Source organism: Callorhinus ursinus, unplaced genomic scaffold, assembly GCF_003265705.2.
Source record: "Callorhinus ursinus isolate GAN/ISIS: 27379988/994484 unplaced genomic scaffold, GSC_fseal_2.0 scaffold8, whole genome shotgun sequence".
Lineage (NCBI taxonomy): Eukaryota > Metazoa > Chordata > Mammalia > Carnivora > Otariidae > Callorhinus > Callorhinus ursinus.
The window spans coordinates 33484530-33506335 of record NW_027397070.1 but is presented as its reverse complement, the minus strand read 5'-3'; the positions used below and the strand labels follow the sequence as shown (position 1 = coordinate 33506335).

Sequence of the window (21806 nt, the reverse complement as noted above, 5' to 3'; positions counted from 1 at the left end):
AGAGGTAGAGGGAGAAGCAGGCTTCCCGCTGAGCAGGGAGCCCGATGTGGGACTCGATCCCAGGACCCTGGGATCATGACCTGAGCCGAAGGCAGACGCTTAACCATCTGAGCCACCCAGGCGCCCCTCCAATTCATTTTAAGCTCACGTTTTTGTACGGTGTGAAATAAGAGTTGAATTTCATGTTTCCTCTTATGTATATCCAGTTGTTCTAGCATCATTTTTGAAAAGCCTATCTTTTTAGCATTGTACTACCCGAACTTTTTCAAAAATCAATTTTATAAGTCTGTTCCTTATTCTAACTTTATACAAATACCACACTGTCCTGATTACTGTAGTTTCACGTTCAGCCTGGAAATCAGGTAGCATAAGTTCTCCATGTTTGTGCTTCTCTCTTAGAATGATTTTGGCTATTATAGGTCCCTTGATTTTCATACAAGTTTTAAAGTCAGCTTATTAATCTATAATTGCATACCTGCTGGGATCTTAATTGGGTTTGTGTTGAATCTGTAAATCAGTTTGAGAATTGACATCTTAAGAAAATTAAGTCTTCCAATCCAAGAACACAGTATACATCTCCATTTATTTAGAACTTATTTTTCTTAGCAAGATTTTGCGGTTTTAGGTGCTGTATTAGGGGTCCTCAAGACCATCCTTAGGCTCACTGATCAGCTAGGATTCACCAGGCTCAAGTTGTTATTACACTGAAAGATACAGAGTAAAATCAGCAAAGGGAAAAGGTGCATGGGGCAAGTGTGGAGGAAACCAGATGCAAAATTGCAGGTGCTGTCACCCAGTGTAGTTGCACAGATGCACTTAATTTCCCTAGGAATGATGCATGACAAAACCTGCAGACTGGTGCCAAGCAGGAGCACCCGGGCTTGGGCATCCAAGATACTTATTGGAAGCTGTTGGTCATGAAAATGTGCAGTGCCTGTGGGGTTTCTCTTTTATGCTGTTAGGATGGTAAATGGCACCAATTCATTTTTGAATGTTAAACCAATCTGCTGAGATAAAACCCGCTTGTTCAAAAGCTATTATTGTTTTTATATATTGCTGGATTCAATTTGCTAATCTTTGTACAGATTTTTGTGTCTGTGTCCAAACCTGCCTTGTTCTGCTTGCACTTGGGTCTGGAACTCGCCTCCTGCAGAGAGCCGAGTGATCAAAGGTTTGCCTCATTTGTCACCCTTCTTTCAGGTATCCCATTTTGTGCTGCCCATTCTCCAGTACCTGCAAACTGGGTATTAAAACAGATGTATTTGGGGCGCCTGCTTGGCTCAGTCGGAAGAGCATGTGACTCTTGATCTCAGGGATGTGAGTTCAAGCCCCATATTGGGCATGAAGCCTACTAAAAAAAATAAGTAATAAAATATTTAATATATTTCCTCCTTGTTTACAGTGGGAAGGCAAGTCTGATCCAGTTATTCTGTCATTTTAGAAGTAGAAAGTTTTAGATAAACACAATTTTTGAATAACAGCCTTACTTTCATAAAAATTTTCACATTATTTCTGTAACCTTTGCATTTTAAAAATCTTTTATTTTAGCACAGTATTTGGATTTGTGGGCTGAATTTCAGACTACAGTTAAGGTGAGCTTTTTTTGTTTTTCCTCCATAAATATAACATTCCTAAAAATATTCACCTACCTAGTAAGTGTGTGTGTGTGTGTGTGTGTGTGTACACGTGCACCTGCACAAGGTAGGAGGTCAGGATTGAGGGGGGAGTGACAGTGTTAGTACAACCATATCTTCACACACGTGTGCTTTGTATTGTTAAAAAACCAAAGTTCAACTGAGTAAATTTTAAATATCTTATTGGCTTTATTCAATGATTCATGAATCAGGCAGCATCCAAGCTAGCAGATTAAAAGGTGCTCTGAAGAGCTATACAAAACAGAGGACTTTTATAGGCAGAAGGGAGCAGGAACCCAGAAGTTATACTAAGCACAAAAAGCAGGTTGGTTATTGCAGATTACGTTCCTTTAGGGGATGGCAGGGATTATTAGGCAGATGACCTAACTAGTGCTGATTAGGTGATTCCTGACTGACTGGTGTAAGATTCCATTTCTGAGAGAGCCAAAACTGTAATTAAATCAATTCTGTTTGGTGATGTGAGGCTTAGCCTCAGTGACTCCATTTGGAACTGTTGTCTTATTTTTAGTGGTGCCAAATGTCACTATGAAATCTTAACCCTTTGGGAGATTGTCTTCCTACTCTACCAATTTGGTTAAGGAGAATGACATCTCGCCCCCACCTGCAAACACAAATTGAACACACACTATTTTTAGGACAAAGTTGTCAGGTCTGAAGTCCATCTGTCCTCCATGTTTTACCAGCCCTGCTCCTTCTCCACCACTCCCTACTATAAAGTCTGGTAGGCTGGAGTTTAAATCCTGGCTTTGCCACTTTTCTGAGTATTTAAAGTTTACATATGATCCTGGCTCTTAGCCTTTAACCTTTTTCAGAAGAAGCTACTGAGGTTCAGAGTTTCAGTAACTTTGCCCAAGACCAAACAGTTAATGAACTTATGGGGATTTAAACCTCAGATCCAGCTTGGTTCCCAAGTTTTTTCTCTTCAGCTGTAAGCCATGCTGAATATGCTGTGCAGTTCCGTGCGGCTCTGAAGGTGAGCTGGCTTCTTATGCCCTCACTGCCACCACCACCATCCTACCCAGTTCAAAGTTAAGAGTTCAGTGAGCATTCCATTAAATTATCTCATTTGCTAATCCATTTTTCTGAGATCTTCTACAGAACTTTATGAATGTGCTATGGACATTTATTTTGCATGAATAGTACCAATTTTGCATATATATTTTTGTCTTGGATATGATTCACTCAGAATGTTTTTACTTATCTGGAATTTATATTCGCACACCCCAAAATATTATTTTTTAAAGGAACTGGTAAACAGCGGCGATGAGATTTTGCAAGAAATAAAAAACCTGATAGAGAAGCTGAAGGAAAGAGATGAAAACATTGAGCGTATCAGCACTTGGCTACAAGGGAATCTTGAAGAGCTGCATTTTCTTATGGAACAGGAATCAGAAATAGACCTCCATAGTAAGTAACATCTCAAAAGCTTTGGATTACAAAGAACCTCTTGTTATTTTACTGTAACCAGTAATATCAAAAAGGCATTTTAAAAAACCTAACCAAATCACATAATTATCCCTAATAATCCATCCCCAATTTATGTCACATTCACCTAAACATTGCTTCTCATTTGTGGGGTCAAACGTGGTAATGCAACAGTGTTGGACAAATCTCCCTTCCACCTACATGAGTTTTCTAAATAATCGAATCTTAATTTTTCTGATTTTTTGAAGCTTTATTTTAAACATTTCCAAAGAAGTCTTTTTAAATCCTTTTATACACTTCCTTATCTTCGTAAACAGAAGATATGTCATGTTACACATGAGGGTGACAGAACTCTGTCCAGGTTCTGGCTGTGGTGGGAAGAGGAGGTCAATTCCTGCACAGGTACAGCCCAGAGAAGCCAGGGGTGGAATCCCTGGGGAAGGTGGGCTGGTGGCAGCAGAAAGGACTGGGGAAAGGGGGAGAATGGAGTGTAGGAGCGAGTGGTAAAATGAAAGCATCACCTAGTAAGGTTATTGAGTTTTCATTTTAAAGAATGTCACCATTAGATAAGCAATTTTAAAGGTGAGTTGTAGAAAGTGAAATGAGATAGAAAGTGATAGGACTGAAAAAATTCCAGTATTTGGTGAAACCAATGTTCTGAGGGTATTGCTTGACAAAAGAAAGAATGTTTTCGTGACCAATGAAGACTCTTGTGGATAAACTCTCTTATCAGCCAAAAAGCTGTTTTTGTGGTGCTACTCAAGCCTGGTGATAGTTATCATGTGTAAGTGCATAGCAGGTCCCTGGTGGGCCCTGGTCACTTGGCAAAATTGTCTTTGGTAAGTCAGACCATCCCCAGCAACTGTAGATCAAGCAGAATTTTAAGAGCTAAATCACCTCAAAGTGTCAATTGCACTTTTTTTCACATGAGCGAGTCCTCCATTTTTGTCTGAAACCTGATGGAATCTTTTATGTTGGAACAGATTTAAATAGACGATATTGAAAAGCTAAGCCCATTGAGTAATACCATATTCCACCCCCCCCCTTTTTTTTTTATGTATTTTGAGGATGGTCTTATATGGAAAGTAGAGAACTGTAGTGTGGAAATAAAGACCAACTACATGCAAACAAGCTGAGGCATAAAGCTTGGTACAGCAAGGGAGTACAAGTCACCATCCCTTGCTTTGGGCAGAGATCCAAAGGCAGGCAGGGGATGGGAAAGGTTTACTGTGAAAGAAAAGGGAAGGTGTCAGCTGTGCTGTGATTGGAGGTTGTTGGCATGGGGAGCCTGGGTACAGCTTACTAGGAGCAGGACATCCTATGTGATTAGTAAGCATATTTGGCTTTCTCTGGTTGCTCCAAGGTTAGAAGGGTCAAAAAGTAGGGAAGATAGTGGTCATTTGCAGAGTTTGTGGGTCAGAGAACTCCTCAGGCTGTAGTTTTCCCGCTCCTGGTATAGTGGGAAAATCAGTTATCAAACAAATGTATGTAAAAATCCCTATAACAAGGGATTTTACAGGTGGACCAAAAGAACTATGAGAGAACCTAACCAGGAAAGAGACTTGACCCTAGTTAAGGAATGGGGAAGAGGTCTCTGAAGGACCAGAAATGGAGCTGAGATCACAAGGAAGGTTTCTGGCTTCTCTAACTCACTCATTTCTGCTCCCGGAACACTGGCACTATGTGGGCTCTGAAGGTGAGTGGGCCTGGGCTCAGATCTTGGCTCTGCGTCTTACGTGTTATTTAACCTCTACTCCCCCGTTTCCCTGGTTGTAAAATATGGATAGTTAACAGCAAGTTACAAAGCATCAGACCCAAATTAGGCACTCCTCAGATCGCTTGAAATCTTGCGCCCTCCTGTGGGAGGTGATAGTCAGCCTCGGCTCCTTGGATTACTTGACCATCTCTGAGCCACCTGTAATCTAGCTTTTGGGTTTTCCCTATTGAATGGCTGCTCTCAGGGATGGGACTTCTAGAGAAGCCCTTGATCTCTTCCAGCTCAACAGCCCTTGCCTGTCCTCTTCTGGACATCATCTGTCACTGCAGCCATGCAGGTCCTGGCCCTCTCCTTCGGGAACACTGCACCAGCTCCAGAAACACATGGGGCACCTTTGAGCCTGACACGAGAACGAATGCTACAGTTACTAAGTTGAATAAGACCTGGTCCCTGAACCTCGAAGTGCATATACTGTGAGAACAAACAAGGAAATAGCGGATTCAAATACAAGGGACTCCTTCTAGTGAGTGGCTATGAGAGGGTAAAGAGAGGCATCTCTAAGTCTTTTTTGGGTGTTAGGAATACATAGGGATGTCTTCCTGAAAGGGCAGTAGACGTGCTCTGGCCGAGGACTGCGATAGCATGGCTGAGTGGGTATCTGATGGGGGTTCCGAATGGCACGTGTGGAGGACAGGCTTGTCACAACTTAAAATGCCAGACTTCATCTTGCATTAACATTCCTTCTTGCAAATAAAAGGTAAACAAGTTAATTCTTAAGATGTATTCCTAAATCAAATAGTAACTGAGTATAGATTATTTTTTAAAAAGTATTAAAAATAACTTTTAAAATTCTAAAAGTCCCCCAAGTCTTATATAACTTAAGTTACAGATAAATAATTTGTGTATTAACCAAACATTTTCACTTGATATGTGTGCTAAAGAAGACTTTTTTTTAAGCTGAGGGATATTTTAAAAGAAATACCAAATTTGTATACACTGTCACTTATCTTTTTGTTATGGTGATAAAAAGGACTTGATAGTTATAGTTTGATCATTTAATTCTGGAAAAGAAACATTAAAGCAGAATCAAAATTTCAGTAAGAAATAACTTTAAAAATCATTTGCTGAAAAATTTTCAAAAGGTCTCTTGGAAAAATTAAGGAAGAGTTTAGGCCATACTCTCAAGTATTAGAATCAGTTTAAAAAATCCTTCTGCTCAGCCTGTACCCTAGACCAATTCTGAATCTCTCGGGGCAGACCCAGGCATGTTTTAGGCCTCTCTCCAGTGGGCTCCAATGGGCAGCCAAATCTTGCAAACCAACAGTTTTAGACAAATATATAACCAACCATGTAGTTGTTAAATTTATCAACTGACCCAAATTAATAAAAATATTTTGACCTTTAAATTACCTATCCAGCACTGCTTAGCAAATAATTACCACACACTATAGCAGAGTTGTAATGGCCGATAAGGATCTAAGTAAAAACTGAACAAAGTTGAGTAGGGCGATTTGTTTATATTTTTAATGATCACGATTTAACAGATCATTTAGTAACATTGGCAACCATAGTTGCTATGAATTGTTCTGGTCTTGTTCTTAAAGCAAATTAAAAACGCAGATACATGTTTAAGTACTCCTGAAACTCTGCATTTGAAGAATTATAATTACTTGCATATGCATTTTTCTGCTAGAACAGATCAGAGAAGATAACTGTTAAAATGGCTCCAAATGTAGAGGGACAGATATGGTCCTGGTAATCAGATACATGGCTCCCTACGCTTCCCTTCCCCTCCCCATACCAAGTCCCATACTATACAATTGTCCAATTGAGGATTCTTTGGGAAATTTAGAATTTTAATGTACACTAATAACAACCCAAACTTGTGTGACATACACAGAATTTTCACATTTTTACTCCTACAGAAAAGAAGAAACACATTCCTTTCAAAAAAGTCCATCCCCAGGGGGTTGAATGTACTATGAAAAACATTAATAAAGAAAAACTAAAATAACAAGGCTACACCTGCTGTGAACTTAAAAGGCAAAAACAAAACTACAAAACAAGTGAGTGCACTTTCTTTCATATTTTGCAATGGTCAGTGGATGTCTTAAGTTGATTAACAAACCTGCATAATCCCCCACTAAACAGAATCGGTAAATAACCTTCTAAACAATACAGATGGATAAAATGGTCAGATTTTTTTTTCTAAAGATTTTATTATTTATTTGAGAGCGAGAATGAGACAGAGAGAGACAGCATGAGAGGGGGGAGGGTCAGAGGGAAAAGCAGACTCCCCTCCGAGCAGGAGCCCGATGCGGGACTCGATCCCGGGACTCCAGGATCATGACCTGAGCCGAAGGCAGCCGCTTTAACCAACTGAGCCACCCAAGCACCCCAAAATGGTCAGATTATTAGGTTAAGTGCCAAAAAACTTTATTTTGCTTCCATATGAATCTCTTAAAAGCTTCCGAACATAAAATTCGCAGCACACACCTATCAAGGAAAACTATATGTTGTATATATTCTGTATTTAAAGAAGGCATCCGTTGTAAGATGCATCCTAATTCAGAGATGTCACAATGTGAAAAAAGTTTCAGGATCAATAAAATATGACACTGTGCATATATCCTTCAAAAATGAGACCAAAGAGGAAGGGACTATGTGAATACATGTATTTATTCATTTGGGAAAGAACTACTCCTCTTACTACTTAATAGTCTGAATTATTTCCACAATTAGTGTGGCAAAATACAATTAAATGTCAACATCTGAGATTTTTTTGCAAAGCATTTTTTGTAAAGCACACAAAATGTAAGCATTTTGTTTTTCTTAACAGAAACAATAATCAGAAGATGTCTTCAACCAAACTACTTATAAACAGAAAACCTATTATATAAATTATACTCTATTTTTATAATCAAAATACTGTACTGGTAAAAATAAATAACAAACAACATACTTCATTTCCATGTTTGCTATCAGACCCACAAGGTATGTTTGTCCTTATAATTCATTATACTTGAAAAACAAATTGAAATATAACAGACATGCACAATTAGGCCAATGCTAAGGATTTCAGATTATACTTGTCAAGAAATAGAGAAATATGATTTTGCTTTAAAGAATAACTAAGTTGTTGCCGGAGGCAAGTGCTTCCTAACATGCTGGTAGTGTCATAGAGTGCTAAAGTATACAGTGTATTATACTATGTAACAGACTACTACAGCATTTTGTATTTTCCAAGTCTAACCATAAAGTCTGTTAAGTCAAAAACAGAAAAACAAAACTCAATCTTACCTCCATGTACAATAGAAGAGTATTAATGCATTTTATATTTTTTTTTTACTAAGAACACTTTTTAGGTTTTTTGGCATTTTACATTCAGTGTCCATTGGCTCCTTCGGAGAGTATCCGTGAAGGCTCGGTAAATTTTGCCGTGAACAAGTAAAAAAGAGCTGGTGTGGGTACCAAAGCCAAAAGGGGTAAATCCTGCTCGAGTTTATCCACTCTGGAAATGGATATTATTCCATAGGCGTGAAGTAACCAGTGGCTGAAGAGAACAATAAGTCTTTTCTTTCTCACCAGAAGATCATAGCAGTTCTATATAATTTTATAAAAGAAAACAAATTATTGGGCTGAATAAGCTAGATAATTTATTACATAATTTAAAATGCATTATTTGCTGGGAAGATGCAGAATAGGAAGATCCTGAGCTCTCCTCATCCCATGGATTCACTGAGATAACACACATCAGTGCAACCAACTCTGAAAATGACCCAAAGACTGGCAGCAGAAGACTTTCCACAGTTAATTGTAGAGAGGAGGCCACATCGGAAAGGGTAAGAAGGGTGGGGACATAGTTAGGAACTAAGCCCTGAGAGAGACTAACCAGAAGAAACCAAATGATCAGACCCCACGCCAGCAACCCTAGGCACAGGGGTCCAGCACTGGGAGAATGAGTCCCCCAGTGGGCCTTAAGAGTTTTTTACAATCAGGGGCACTTAGCTCCGGGAGAGCCAGAAGATAACAGAGAAACTGAGTACTCCCAAGCCATTAAGAGCCAGCATAACAGGTAAGTGATGAATCACTAAATTCTACTCCTGAAACCAATATTACACTATAGGTTAACTAACTAGAATTTAAATAAAAATTTGAAGAAAACAAAAAAGAGCCAGCATAACAACCTAGCAGAAATGCAGCAGTTTGAAGAGCACCAGGGGTATATGTGAAGGTGGTTTACTAATCTCAGAACGTGCACGGTAGGGATCTTTAGGCAACTTCTCCAAGAACAAAAGAACTAGCACATACCCAGACACTTGCAGGAACCAGCAGAACACTCTCCACCTAGCTTGCTAGCACCACACCCAACCCATGTTCTCTTGCAGATTCACTCAGCAGGTACCTTCCAAAGCAGCTCCTGCCCCCACACACTCTGCAAGCAACCCCGGGAGAGATGGCACCACTCCAAAGTGGCTCCCACCCCGGGGAGAGGGGAAGAGAATCACATACGCCAGCGTGCCCCAAATCCCAAGAGCCAAACCTTATAACCGAAAATGCAGAGGAAGTACCCTGCCGATCAGTGCCATGGTCGCTGCAACAGAAAGACTGCGGACAAGCATCTGGTGTGACTGTCAGCCCCACCAACCAGCAAAAACCTCTCAAGGGACAGGGAAGGGAGAGCAGTGCCCTGGAGAGTGGTGTACCTGCAGCCCCAACAGACAGAAGGGGGTCAGGCATCTGGTCTGGCTGCCAATCCTCCCCAGCTACAGGCCCTCGGTGGCCCAAGACTGACATCTTAACAGCAGAGCGACCAAACCCTGCCTGGTGTGCCCTAAGCAGGTGAAGGAGGTCACTGCAACTGACTGGACTGAAGGCAAACACAGCTCAGCCCCAACAGCAGGGCCCATGTACCCCACAGAGGAGACACTCCTGAAACACCTGGTTCTGGTGAACAGGGGGCACTGCGCCACAGGACCTCTTCTTCATAAGGCCACTACTTTCAAAATCAGGAGATGTAGCTGACTTTTCTAATTCAAAGAAAAAGAAAAAATGAGGAGACTGAGGAATAAGTCCCAAATGAAAGAGAGATAAGCAACATGCCTGATAACTAATGGTCATAATTGAGGGGAGGATCTCAGTGAGACCTTCAATAAAGAAATACAAAATATAAAACAGAACCAGTTGGAGATGAAGAACTAATAAGTGAAATGGAAATTACACTAGAGGGAATCAATAGAGGAAGGAGAAGAACAGATCAGTGATCTGGAAGACTGGTGTAATGGAAAGCAGCCAAGCTGAACAGCAAACAGAAAAAAACGTAATAAAAAATAAGACTAGGTTAAGGGGACTCAGTGACACCATCAAGCCTAATAATATTCACATAATAGGGATCCCAGGAGGAGGAGAGAGAAAAGGGACAGAAAATTTATTTGAAGAAATAAAAGCTGAAACTTCCCTAATCTGGGGAAGAAAACAGCCAGATGCAGGCAGCACAGACAGCAGCTGACAAAACCCAGGACACATAATAATTACAACGGCAAAAGTAGTGCTAGAGATTTTACAAGCAGCAAGAGAAGAGAAAGCAGTTACACATAAGGGAAACCCCGTAAGCCTATTGGGATTTTTCAGCAGAAACTCTGCAGGCCTGAAGGGAGTGGCACAATATATTCAAAATGCTTAAAAGAAAAAAACCTGTTACCAAGAATACTCTATTCAGCAAGGCTGTTACGCAGAATTGAAGGAGAGATAAAGAGTTTCCCCGTCCACTAAACCAGTCTTACAAGAAATGTTAAAGGGAATTCTTTTGAGTGGGAAAAAACCCATAATGAGTAAGAAAACTATGAAAGGAAAAAATGTCACAGGTAAATGCAAACATGTAATAAAAGATTAACCACATACAAAACCAGTATGGAGAGTAAAATGCAAAAACAGTAAAATCAAATATATCTATAAAAATCAGTGAAAGGACTCACAAAAGGAGGTAGAGTAGGACATCACATACATAAAACATGGCAGGGGTAAAAATTTAGTGCTTTTAGAATGGGTTCTAACGAAAGTGACCCACAACTTAATATAGACTGCTATACACATGAGAAGTTATATATGAATGTAATGGTAACCACAAATCAAAAACCTGTAATACATATACAAATAGAAAGGAATCCAAGCATAACACTAAAGGCATCAAACCACAAGAGAAGAGAAAGAAGAGGAGCAGAGAACTACAAAAATAACAGTAAAACAAGTAACAATGGCAGTAAGTATATACCTATTATAAATGGACTAAATGCTACAATCAAAAGACATAGGGTGCTGAATGGATAAAAAAACAACCCATCTAAGTGCTGTGTTTAACAGACTTCAGACCTAAACACATGCAAGATTGAAAGTGAAGGGAAAGAAAAACACATCATGCAAATAGAAGTTAGAAGAAAGCTGGGTTAGCAATATTTATATTGGACAAAAAAGACTTTAAAACAAGGACCGTACCAAGAGACAAAAAGGATACTGGATACTACATAATTATAAAGGGAACAATCCAACAAGAGGGTAGAACAATTATAAATATGCACCCAAAAAGGGAGCACCTAATACATAAAGCAACTATTAACAGACAGGAAGAAACTGACAGTAATACAGTAATTGTTGGAGACTTCAATACTCCACTTACATCAATGGATACATTATCCAGACAAATCAACAAGGAAACAATGGCTGTGAATGACACATCAGACCAGATGGACCTAAAAGATATAGTCAAACATTCCATCCAAAAACAGTGGATTACACATTTTTTTCAAAGTGCGCATGGGATCTTTTCCATAATGGATCACATGTTAGACCCCAAAACAAGTCTCAATAAACTTAAAAAGGTCAAAATCATATCATGCATCTTTCCAACCACAAAGGTATGAAACTAGAAATCACAATAAAAAGTCTAGAAAGAACACAAATACATGGAGGCTAAATAACATGTTACTAAATGATTAATGGGTCAACCTAGACACTAAAGAGGAAATCAAAAATACATGAGACAAATGAAAATTACGATGGTTCAAAATCTTTGGGATGTAGCAAACGCTGTTCTAAGAAGGGAAGATTATAGCAATAGAGGCCTACCTCAAGAAATAAGAAACATCTCAAACAATGTAACCTTACCCCTAAAGGAGCTAGAAAAAGAACAAAGCCCAAAGCCAGTAGAAGGAAGAAAATAATAAAGATTAGAGCAGACATAAATGAAAAAGATTAAAAAAAAAATTGAACAGATCAGTTAAACCAGGAGCTGGCTCTTTGAAGATCAACAAAATTGATAAACCTTTAGCCAGACTCAGCAAGAAAAAAAGGTCTCAAATAAATAAAACTAGAAAAGGAGGAGAAATAACTGACACCACAGAAATACAAAGGATGTTAAGAGAATATTATGAAAAATTAGATGCCAATAAATTGGACAACTTTAAAGAAATGGATACATTCCTAGAAGCATATAACCTCTCAAGAGTGAATCAGGAAAAAACAGAAAACTTGAACATATCAATTACTATCAATGGAACGGAATCCGTAATCAAAACACTCCCAACAAAATAAAGTCCAAGACCAGATGGCATCATAGGTGAATTCTACCAAACATTTAAAGAAGAATTAATACCCATTCTTCTCAAACTATTTCAAAAAATAGAGAAGGAAAGCTTCCAAATATAGTCTATGAGGCCAGCATTACCCTGATAACAAAACCAGATAAAGACACCACAAGAAGGGAAAACTACAGGCCAGTATCTCTGATGAACATAGATGAAAAAATCCTCAACAAGATATTGGTAAACTAAATGGAACAATAAAGAAATTATTCTCCACAATCAAGTGGGTTTTATTCCAGGTTGCAAGGGTGGTTCAATATTTGCAAATCAATCAACATGATACATCACATTAATGAGAGGATAAAAACCATAGCATCATCTAAACAGATGCAGAAAAGGCATCTGACAAGGCACAACATCCATTTGTGATAAAAACCTCTCAACCAAGTTAGTCTAGAGGGAAGGTACCTCAACATAGTAAAGGCTGTATATGAAAATCCCACAGCTCACATCTTACTAAATGGTGAAAAACCAAGGGCCTTTCCTCCAAGATCAGGAACAGGACAAGGAGATCCACCCTTACCACTTTAATTCAACAGAGTACAGAAGTTCTAGCCACAGAAACAACAAAAAGAAATAATTCAAATTGGTAAGGAAGAAGTAAAACTTCCACTATTTGCAGACGACATGATACTATATACAGAAAACCCTAAAGATGCCACCAAAAAACTACTAGAACTGATAAATGAATTCAATGAAGTTGCAGGATATAAAATTAATGAACAGAAATCTGCTGAATTTCTATACACTAATAACGAAGTAGCGGAATGAGAAATTAAACAATCCTATTTACATTGTACAAAAATAATAAAACATCTAGGAATAAACTTAACCAAGGAAGCAAAAGACCTGTACTCTGAAAATTATAAAACACTGATGAAAGAAACTGAAGGTGACACAAACAAACGGAAATTCCATGCTCATGAATTGGAAGATCCAAGTGTTAAAATGTTTATACCACCCAAAGAAATCTACATAATGCAATCCCTATCAAAATAGCAACAACATTTTTTTACAGAACTAGAATAATCATAAAATTTGTTTGGAACCACAAAAAATCCTAACTAACCAAAGCAATTTTGGGAAAGAAAAACAGCTGGAGTTATGATAATCCCAGATTTCAAGATATACTACAAAGCTGTAGTAATCAAAGCAGTAAGGTACTGGCACAGAAAGAGACACACAGATCAGTGGAACAGAACAGAAAGCCCTGAGATAAACCCATGCATATATGGTAAATTAATCTAGGACAAGGGAGGCAAGAGTATATACAATGGGGAAAAGACAGTCTCTTCAATAAATAGTGCTGCGAAAACTGCACACCTACACGCAAAGGAATGAAACTGGACCACTTTCTTACCCCATACACAAAAATAAACTCAAAATGGATTAAAGGCCTAAATGTGAGACCTGAAACCATAAAGTTCCTAGAACAAAATAGACAGTAATTTGACACTGGCTACACAGGTCTCCTCAGGCAAGGGAAACAGAAGCAAAAGCAAAGTACTGGGACTACACCAAAACAAAAAGCTGTTACACAGTAAAGGAAACCATCAACAAAACAAAAAGGCAACCTAATGAAGGGGAGAAGATATTTGCAAGTGATATATCTGATAAGGGATTAATATGGGTATGGAGATATATATATATTAATATATATGGACATATATATTAATATGAATGTGGATACATATATCTCCTATGACTTCTACAACTCAACACCCAAGAAACAATCTGATTAAATAAATGGGCAGAGGACTTGGACAGTTTTCCCAAAAAAGACATACTAATCAGGGAAATGCAAATCAAAACTACAATGAGATATCACCTTACACTTGTCAGAGTAGCTAAAATCAAGAACACAAGACACACACGTTGGTGAAGATGTGGAGAAAAAGGACCCTCGTGCACTGGGAATGCCAACTGGCACAGCCACCGTGGAAAACAGTATGGAGGCTCCTCCAAAAACTAAAAATAGAATTACCAAATTCCGCTACTGGGTATTTACCCAAAGAAAATGAAAACACTAATCTGAAAAGATACGTGCACTCCCACGTTTATTACAGCATTTACATAGCCAAGATATGGAAGCAACCCAAGTGTCCACGGATAGATGAATGGACAAAGGTGTGGTACATATAAAAAATGGGATATTACTCAGCCATAAAAAAGGATGAGATCTTGCCATTTGTAACAACATGGATAGACCTAGACGGTATAATGCTACGTGAGAAAGACAAATACCATATGATTTCACTCGTATGTGGGATTTAAGAAACAAAGGATAAAAAGCACAAAAACAAAAGAAAAAAGACTCAAATACAGAGAACAAACTGGTGGTTACCAGGGGGAAGTGGGTGAAAAAAGGGGATTAAGAGTACACATATCGTGATGAGCACTGAGTAATATATAGAATTGTTGAATGATTACATTGTACACAAACTAATATAACACTGTATGTTAATACTTCAATAAAAATGTACTGTTTCCACACAATAACCTCAGAATCACACAATGTTTGACCTAAAAAGGACTCAAGAAATCACTCAGTCTAGCCACTACACTTTACAGATGAGGAAACTGAGGCTTCCGACAGCCATAATAAACATTCAGGGGCAGCACCAAAACAGGAGCCCATGTCTCTCAATTCTAGTCCACACCACCATTCAACCCTGGAAACACTATGGTTTCTTCTGAGAGATGTGAACTAGAAGGGAACTCCACATGATGTGCCTTCTTCCTGCCCTGATCCACTGTAGCTGAGTCTTATAGGCAGGAAGTAGGAGGTATATACACCCAACTTCCTCAATCTCTAGTATTCTTGGGAGTCTGCTGCCTGGATAATTAGAGGGAGCAGAAACGACACGTGAACAGTCTGATTTCCTTCAATCTTTAAACAGCTCTCTAATATGCAGAAACTGGAGGTAACAAGTTATTATAAACGTAGTATCTAAAAGTGCTAATAAACACACTAAAATGTCATTTGCAGTAGGTTACCAACTCTCTCTTATTAAATGACTCATCAACTCACCTAGAACTAGATTTTCTTTTCCTGACTCAGGTCCCTACTTCTGATTCATTATAGAGTGCTAACTGAAGTACATGAACATTTTATATAGAAGAGATTCCTGAAGCAGAGATATAAGTTTCAAGCTAATTTAACTATCCATAGTATAGATAATAAATAAAAATTCAAAAACTCCATTTTATTTAAATATCCAATCATTTCCTCCCTCAAGTCTTTCCTTAGAGTGGATAAAAGTGACAAAATAAAATTTGCTTATCTTCTTTAAACATACTGTATTGTTGATTAAAGATTACAAAGGAGAAATGGAGATAGTATACAAATGAAAAGATCTGAATCACCATAAAAATATTCTGTCTAGTTCCTCTACTATTATTCTACCTGAAAGTCATTCCCTCTCATTCTTTCACTAATGTAACTTGATTTTCTCTGGGTTGAACTTTTTCATGAAAGAATTATGAGACAGCATGTATCTTATCAACAGTGGTATGCACCTGAAGACTGCCAAGGCACTAGATTAGCAAGCGACACTTGATCCTTTTAAGTGAAAGGAATAACTCAGAGTTCTAATAGTGGCCTTTCACTAAAATACTAAAAAGAAGCACAAAATGGAGATCTCAAAATAGGAACAGTATCAAAACGAATGTGACTATGACATTATTTCCAAATCACCAAAATATTAGAGTGCAAATGTAAAAACATCCATAATCAAGAAAATAAAATTGGGAACAAAGTATAGAAGAGTACAAAATGTATATAATTATTGACTGTCAGTGTTGCCATTGTAAAATAAAGTGTAAAATTAGTTCTATATACAATTAAGCATTTCATGTTTCCTTCAAAATAGTATTAATAACTTTCAACATTTCAATAATAAACATTTTCTATGTGGGTGAATTATGTGAAATGATTGTTTTTTCTCCAACATGCTGGATAGTTGAGCCTACTACTGCATAATTTCCCAAGCAAATACAGTCCATTATACAACCTTTCATAAACTTAAGCTAAAAGCTACTGAGTGCCATCAATTAGCCAATCAATTAGCCATTACTAAATCAATCAGTTGTACCATATCATATGTACTATTCTCCTATTCAGTTACTAAAATCTATTAAAAAGAAAAACCTTTAACAAAGGAAAAAAAGATTTCCTACCTCTATTTCAGAAGCTGACATGTACACAGCCAGAGTAACCAAAGATAATACTAATATAATGTATGGGAAGGCATAATCTGAAAAACAAACATTGGTATAATAATGAAAATTAAACAAATTTCCTGAATAAACCATCAAAAAAATTCAAACAGTATAATACTCCCCATAGGTGAAAACTTTCTCAACCAGTCCTATGAGAGACTTAAGTCCTAATGCCCTAAGGCAGGGGTCAGCAAGCCTTTTTACAGAAGTAAAAGGCCAGATAGTAAATACTTTTGGCTTTGTGGGCCATACAGTCACTGTCTCAATCACTCAAGTTCCCATTGTAGTGGAATACAGCCAGACAATACATAAATGAATGGGTGTGGCTATGTCCCAATAAAACTTTAGGGATAATAAAATCCAAATTTCACATAATTTTCACATGTTAAGCATTACTACTCTTCTTTTAATTTTTTTTCTACTGTTTAAAAATGTAAAACTATCCTTGGCCCAGCTTTGAAGATCCTACCTTAAGGCATCCATTGAATGTAAAGAATTAACTTCTGTCTGCATCTAGAATACTAGTATGTACCAAACTCGGGAGGATTGAGAAAGTAATTACTCAAATAATTTTGTTTTGTGGTCCAGATGGAGGACATTGGTTAGAAAAGCTATCCAGTTTTAATTACTCTTTAGAAAAGTTCATGTATCAATAAATCTCAAAGGACAAATGGATCATTCAGTGTTCTTTATGTCAAAATTCTACATATTTCTACTTCAAGCAAAAGTTTTCCTTATAAAATACTACCTTTCTTTTTTTTTTTTTTTTTTAAAGATTTTACTCACTTATTTGGCAGAGAGATACAGAGAGAGAACAAGTAGGCAGAGAGGCAGGCAGAGGGAGAGGGAGAAGCAGGCTCCCCGCCAAGCAGGAAGCCCGATGCGGGGTTCGATCCAGGCCGAAGGCAGCCGCCCAACCGACTGAGCCACCCAGGCGCCCCAAATACTACCTTTCTCTTAAAATGTTTTCAATTTATTTTTTTTAAAGATTCATTTATTTATTTGACCCAGAGAGGGATCACAAGTACGCAGACAGGCAGGCAGAGGGAGAGGGAGAAGCAGGTTCCCCACTGAGCAGGGAGCCCGATGCAGGGCCCAATCCCAGGACGCTGGGATCATGACATGAGCTGAAAGCAGACGCTTAACTGACTGAGCCACCCAGGTGCCCCAAAATGTTTTCAATTTATAGCACACTAAAACAAATGAACAAACTGAGAATAAAATCTTGAATTATTTTTCATGTAATTATTTGAAAACAACTTCAATTTATGAAACCACTAATCATTCTACATTGCAGTGGAACCCATCTGGAACAATTTCAAATGTTAATTCAGAAAGCAGAAGCCAGAAATTCTGACTTATCTATACGGGCCCAATTCCAACTTACTAAATAACTGAATGCCTTGTTTGACATTTAGAACATTTTACTTCATAGACAGCTATTAGGTCCTCAACCAACCATTCAAAAAAAAACCCAATTTATAAACAATGTTGCTAATGATACAAATTTAAGACTGAGTAGTAAAAAGCCATCTAAGTTAAAAAAAAAAAAAAAGGGAAAGGAAGTTTCTAACAAGGCCCAAACTTGTGGGTAGTAGAGGGTGGTCTTAGGCTCAGGCATGGTTCTTACTCTAGAGTGTAAAACAATTTGAGATTTTGAGCAACTAGGCCTTGGGGTAAGGCCTGAGAATCTGCATTTTAGTTCCCCTAGTGGTTCGAATGCAGATCACACTTAAAAACTGGCTTCAATAATTTCAAGCAGGTAAAATTTGTCACAGACCTCTTCCTAATAACTCCAGTGTCTCTCTCCCTAGACCCGGGTATCGTAAAAGCTACCAGAAGCCGCTTGCTGCTCTACTTGCTCAGACACTTACAGTTCCTTGTTATGAACAGAATGTTTGTGTCCCCCCAAATTCTCCTGCTGAAATCCTAACTCGCAATGTGATGGTATTTGGAGGTGGGGCCTTTGGGAGGTGAGCAGGACACGAGGGCACAGCCCTCGTGAATGAAATTAGTGCCCTTACATAAGAGAGCCCCCCCAACCAACTTCTGCCACATGAGGACACAGTGGGCTCTTACCCAGACACCAAATCTGCTGGTGCCCTGCTCTTGGACTTCCCATTTTCCAGGACTGTGAGAAAAAAATTTCTGTTGTTTGCAAGCCACCCCGTCTATGGTACTGTTATAGCAGTCTGAAGTGACTAAGACACTCCTACAAACCAAAATTATCTGTTCTTTTTTTTTCCAATATAAAATTACAAGTTGGTATGATATCCTGTGACTAATCTTAGCAGAATGCATAAATTTATATTTAGTGCAAATGAACACTAACTCCTTGATCCTCACAATGAATGTGTTTTGAGCAGAGGCTTGTTGACAAAGCCTGATCTGATCTGATGTTCAGTGTGGGAAAAAGCATTTTTCAATACAGGCAGCTACAGTATATGAAGCAGTGAGGTCTGGCAGTCTCCCTGGGCTAACATCCCAAACCCTGGCCCACTTTCCACAGTTTTTTCCCCTCGGGAGGTTCTACACAATAGCACCACCTGTAGTCTAGGACACAGGGTGCGGGCTGTCAATTCCTAAATCTTTCCAGCCTAGACAGCTCTCCTAAGCGCCAGACTCGTATAAATAATTACCTGTACTTTTGTGAATATTCCATGAACAGCTAAAACTGGATTCACTTCTCATCAACCTATTTTATTTGCTTCTTCTAATATCTGCTTCTGTTGCTCTATTCACCAGTTACTAAGTCAAAAAGCTACTCTATCATATTTTCCTCTTATTCCCTCACCCCTATGTTTAATCAGTGACCTAGTTTAGTTAACTCTATCTTCAAAATACTCTCCATTCCCAGTGTTTCTCTGCTTTCGGCCAGTCAGACTGGGCTAGCAGCAATACCCTCCTAACGGACTCCCCAGGTCCTCTTCCCCCACCAATCCGTCTTCCACACTGCTATCAAGTTCCCTCTCCAAAATGCAAACCTAGGCATGTCACTCTTCTGCCTAAAATCCTTAAAGAGTAGGTCTCTATCCCTAGAGCAAGAAAATAGCAACCTCAAACACCTACAGAGGCCAGCCAGGCAGGTAAATAACAGAAGTGGGCCAAATCTAAGAAAATATGGAATGGTAGGAGCTAGAAGGAACTAGACATTTTCAAATATTATGCAGGCCAACTGAAACAACACATCTGTAAACTAGAATATGAGTAGGATAACAGACCTCTGACTAGTCTCCCAATTTCCTCTTCCCTTGGCCTCACCTTCCCAGTGCCATCCTCCTCCAGAACCAAATTCATTACCATGCTACATAATGATGCCAATCTTTCCTAGTTCCTTTAGGCCAGAAACCTTGCCCTCTGTACCCCGGTAGGCTTCCCATAAAAGATGGCATCTAACATCCCTGCAATATTCAATGTCACATATTCAAGTAAGTACTATACTACATTCTCTCAGGTACTTATAGCTTTCTTACTAGTATGCAGTCCTTTAACAACTTTTTCTTCTTCTTTTGAGTCAAAATTCAGTCTAAATAGTTGCTGAATAAATGAATGGCTATATTAAAATAAAGAATATATTGAGGATTCTTTTACTGTACCTAAAAAGCTTTAGTAAAGGAACTCAAAAACTGAAGACATAACTTAATGATAATATATGTTAGTATATATTATCAACAGTAATTTCTAGGGCTCCTGGGTGGCTCAGTCGTTGAGCGTCTGCCTTCGGCTCGGGTTGTGGTCCCAGGGTCCTGGGATCGAGCCCCGCATCGGACTCCCTGCTCAGCGGGAGGCCTGCTTCTCCTTCTCCCACTCCCCCTGCTTGTGTTCCTGCTCTGGCTGTCTCTGTCAAATAAATAAAATCTTTAAAAAAAAAAAAAATCCAAACAGTAATTTCTATATATTATATGTGAAAACAAGTTCGTTTTTTAATTTACACTCAGGTTTTTAAAATATTCCTACTTAGGTTAAAAGCTTCAGATTCAAAGTAGTCTTTAAATAGAAATCAGCTTTGATTAGTTTGAGAATATCTATTCCATTCCAAGAAGCCCATTTTTATTTTTTTTTATAAGACTCATTATGTTTTAGGAAATATATATTTTTTCAAGGATTAAAAAAACTATTTTAAAGAAAAAGATCCAAAATTATACTTAGAGAAAATACTATTTATCACACATAAAAATATATTTCATTGACTTGACCCATCAAACTTACATAAAAGGCCTCCGCCAACTGCCTGAAGCACAGTTAAAATTGGAAAGAAGTAAAGTGCAGCATAAATACTTTTAAATCGATCAGACTTTCCTAACCCACAGGCAATCTTCTTTACCAGAAGGGGTCGGAGCAGCATCATCAATACCAAGCAGAATGCATAATAGATAAATACAATGGTGTATCTGTAAAATAAAACAAAGAATTGTAACACTGAAAAAATGTTTTAAAATACCTATTACTGATCAATTTAAAATCAAAGATGCTAAAGAAGATTTAAAAAGTATATTAAGCCAACCTATTAACTCATAAGGTTTTAGTAATGTAAATATTTTTTATTTTAAGTTTCTAATAATAGAAATTTGCATGCTTTGGTATGTCTCATCTAATCAAGTTCCCTTCAAAACTACAATTATCAGTAAAGTATCTTGGTATTTTTCAATCTGTAAGGAACTAGGCTATATATACCAATGGAGAAAATAGCCTGCATTAGTCAAGGTTAATAGTGTTCCAAAGGCTTCTGATAATTTTGTGCCATTTACTTTTTGTTCACTCACAAAAGAAAAAAAATTTCTATAACTTTTGGTAGTCCTGCAGCTTTAAGTTTTGTTGTTGTTTTTTTTTTTTTTTAGTAATCTCTATGCCCAACCTGGGGCTTGAACTCAAAACCCCAAGATCAAGAGTTGCATGCTCTTCTGACCAAGCCAGCCAGGTGCCCCGGGTACTCTTGCCGCTTTTTGAAAAGTTTAGCCCCAGTCTGGCCATATAGTTACATCTAAATGGCTATGTAAAGTAAATAATATGTATAAACCCAATGTTGATACCATAAAATCTTCTCATAATTTTCAAAAACCACTGTTCTGTATCATTAATAAAACAAGGCAGACAGGCCATGGCACAATGACTACTGCTAAAGCTGCTGAGAAAAAACAGTATCTACTTAAT

General features: G+C 38.1%; 2 protein-coding genes across 7 annotated transcripts in view; one reads left to right on the top strand and one right to left on the bottom strand.

The window, feature by feature from the left end:
• The window catches only part of CCDC175 (coiled-coil domain containing 175), a 70646-nt gene extending 63792 nt beyond the window's left edge, over window positions 1–6854 (top strand). For all 4 annotated transcript variants that reach the window (XM_073895296.1, XM_073895297.1, XM_025869936.2 and 1 more), the window contains 3 exons: window positions 1549–1592; window positions 2900–3062; window positions 6723–6854. In XM_073895296.1, the coding sequence (XP_073751397.1) occupies window positions 1549–1592; window positions 2900–3062; window positions 6723–6811 (296 nt within the window). In that variant the 3' untranslated portion in view covers window positions 6812–6854. The remainder of the gene's footprint in view (window positions 1–1548; window positions 1593–2899; window positions 3063–6722) is intronic.
• Window positions 6855–7458: 604 nt separating this feature from the next.
• The window catches only part of JKAMP (JNK1/MAPK8 associated membrane protein), a 26827-nt gene continuing 12479 nt past the window's right edge, over window positions 7459–21806 (bottom strand). For all 3 annotated transcript variants that reach the window (XM_025869938.2, XM_025869939.2, XM_073895302.1), the window contains exons 5-7: window positions 20865–21046; window positions 16614–16690; window positions 7459–8400 (exon numbers count right to left, since the gene is read on the bottom strand). In XM_025869938.2, coding sequence (XP_025725723.1) covers window positions 8182–8400; window positions 16614–16690; window positions 20865–21046 — 478 coding nt within the window. In that variant the 3' untranslated portion in view covers window positions 7459–8181. The remainder of the gene's footprint in view (window positions 8401–16613; window positions 16691–20864; window positions 21047–21806) is intronic.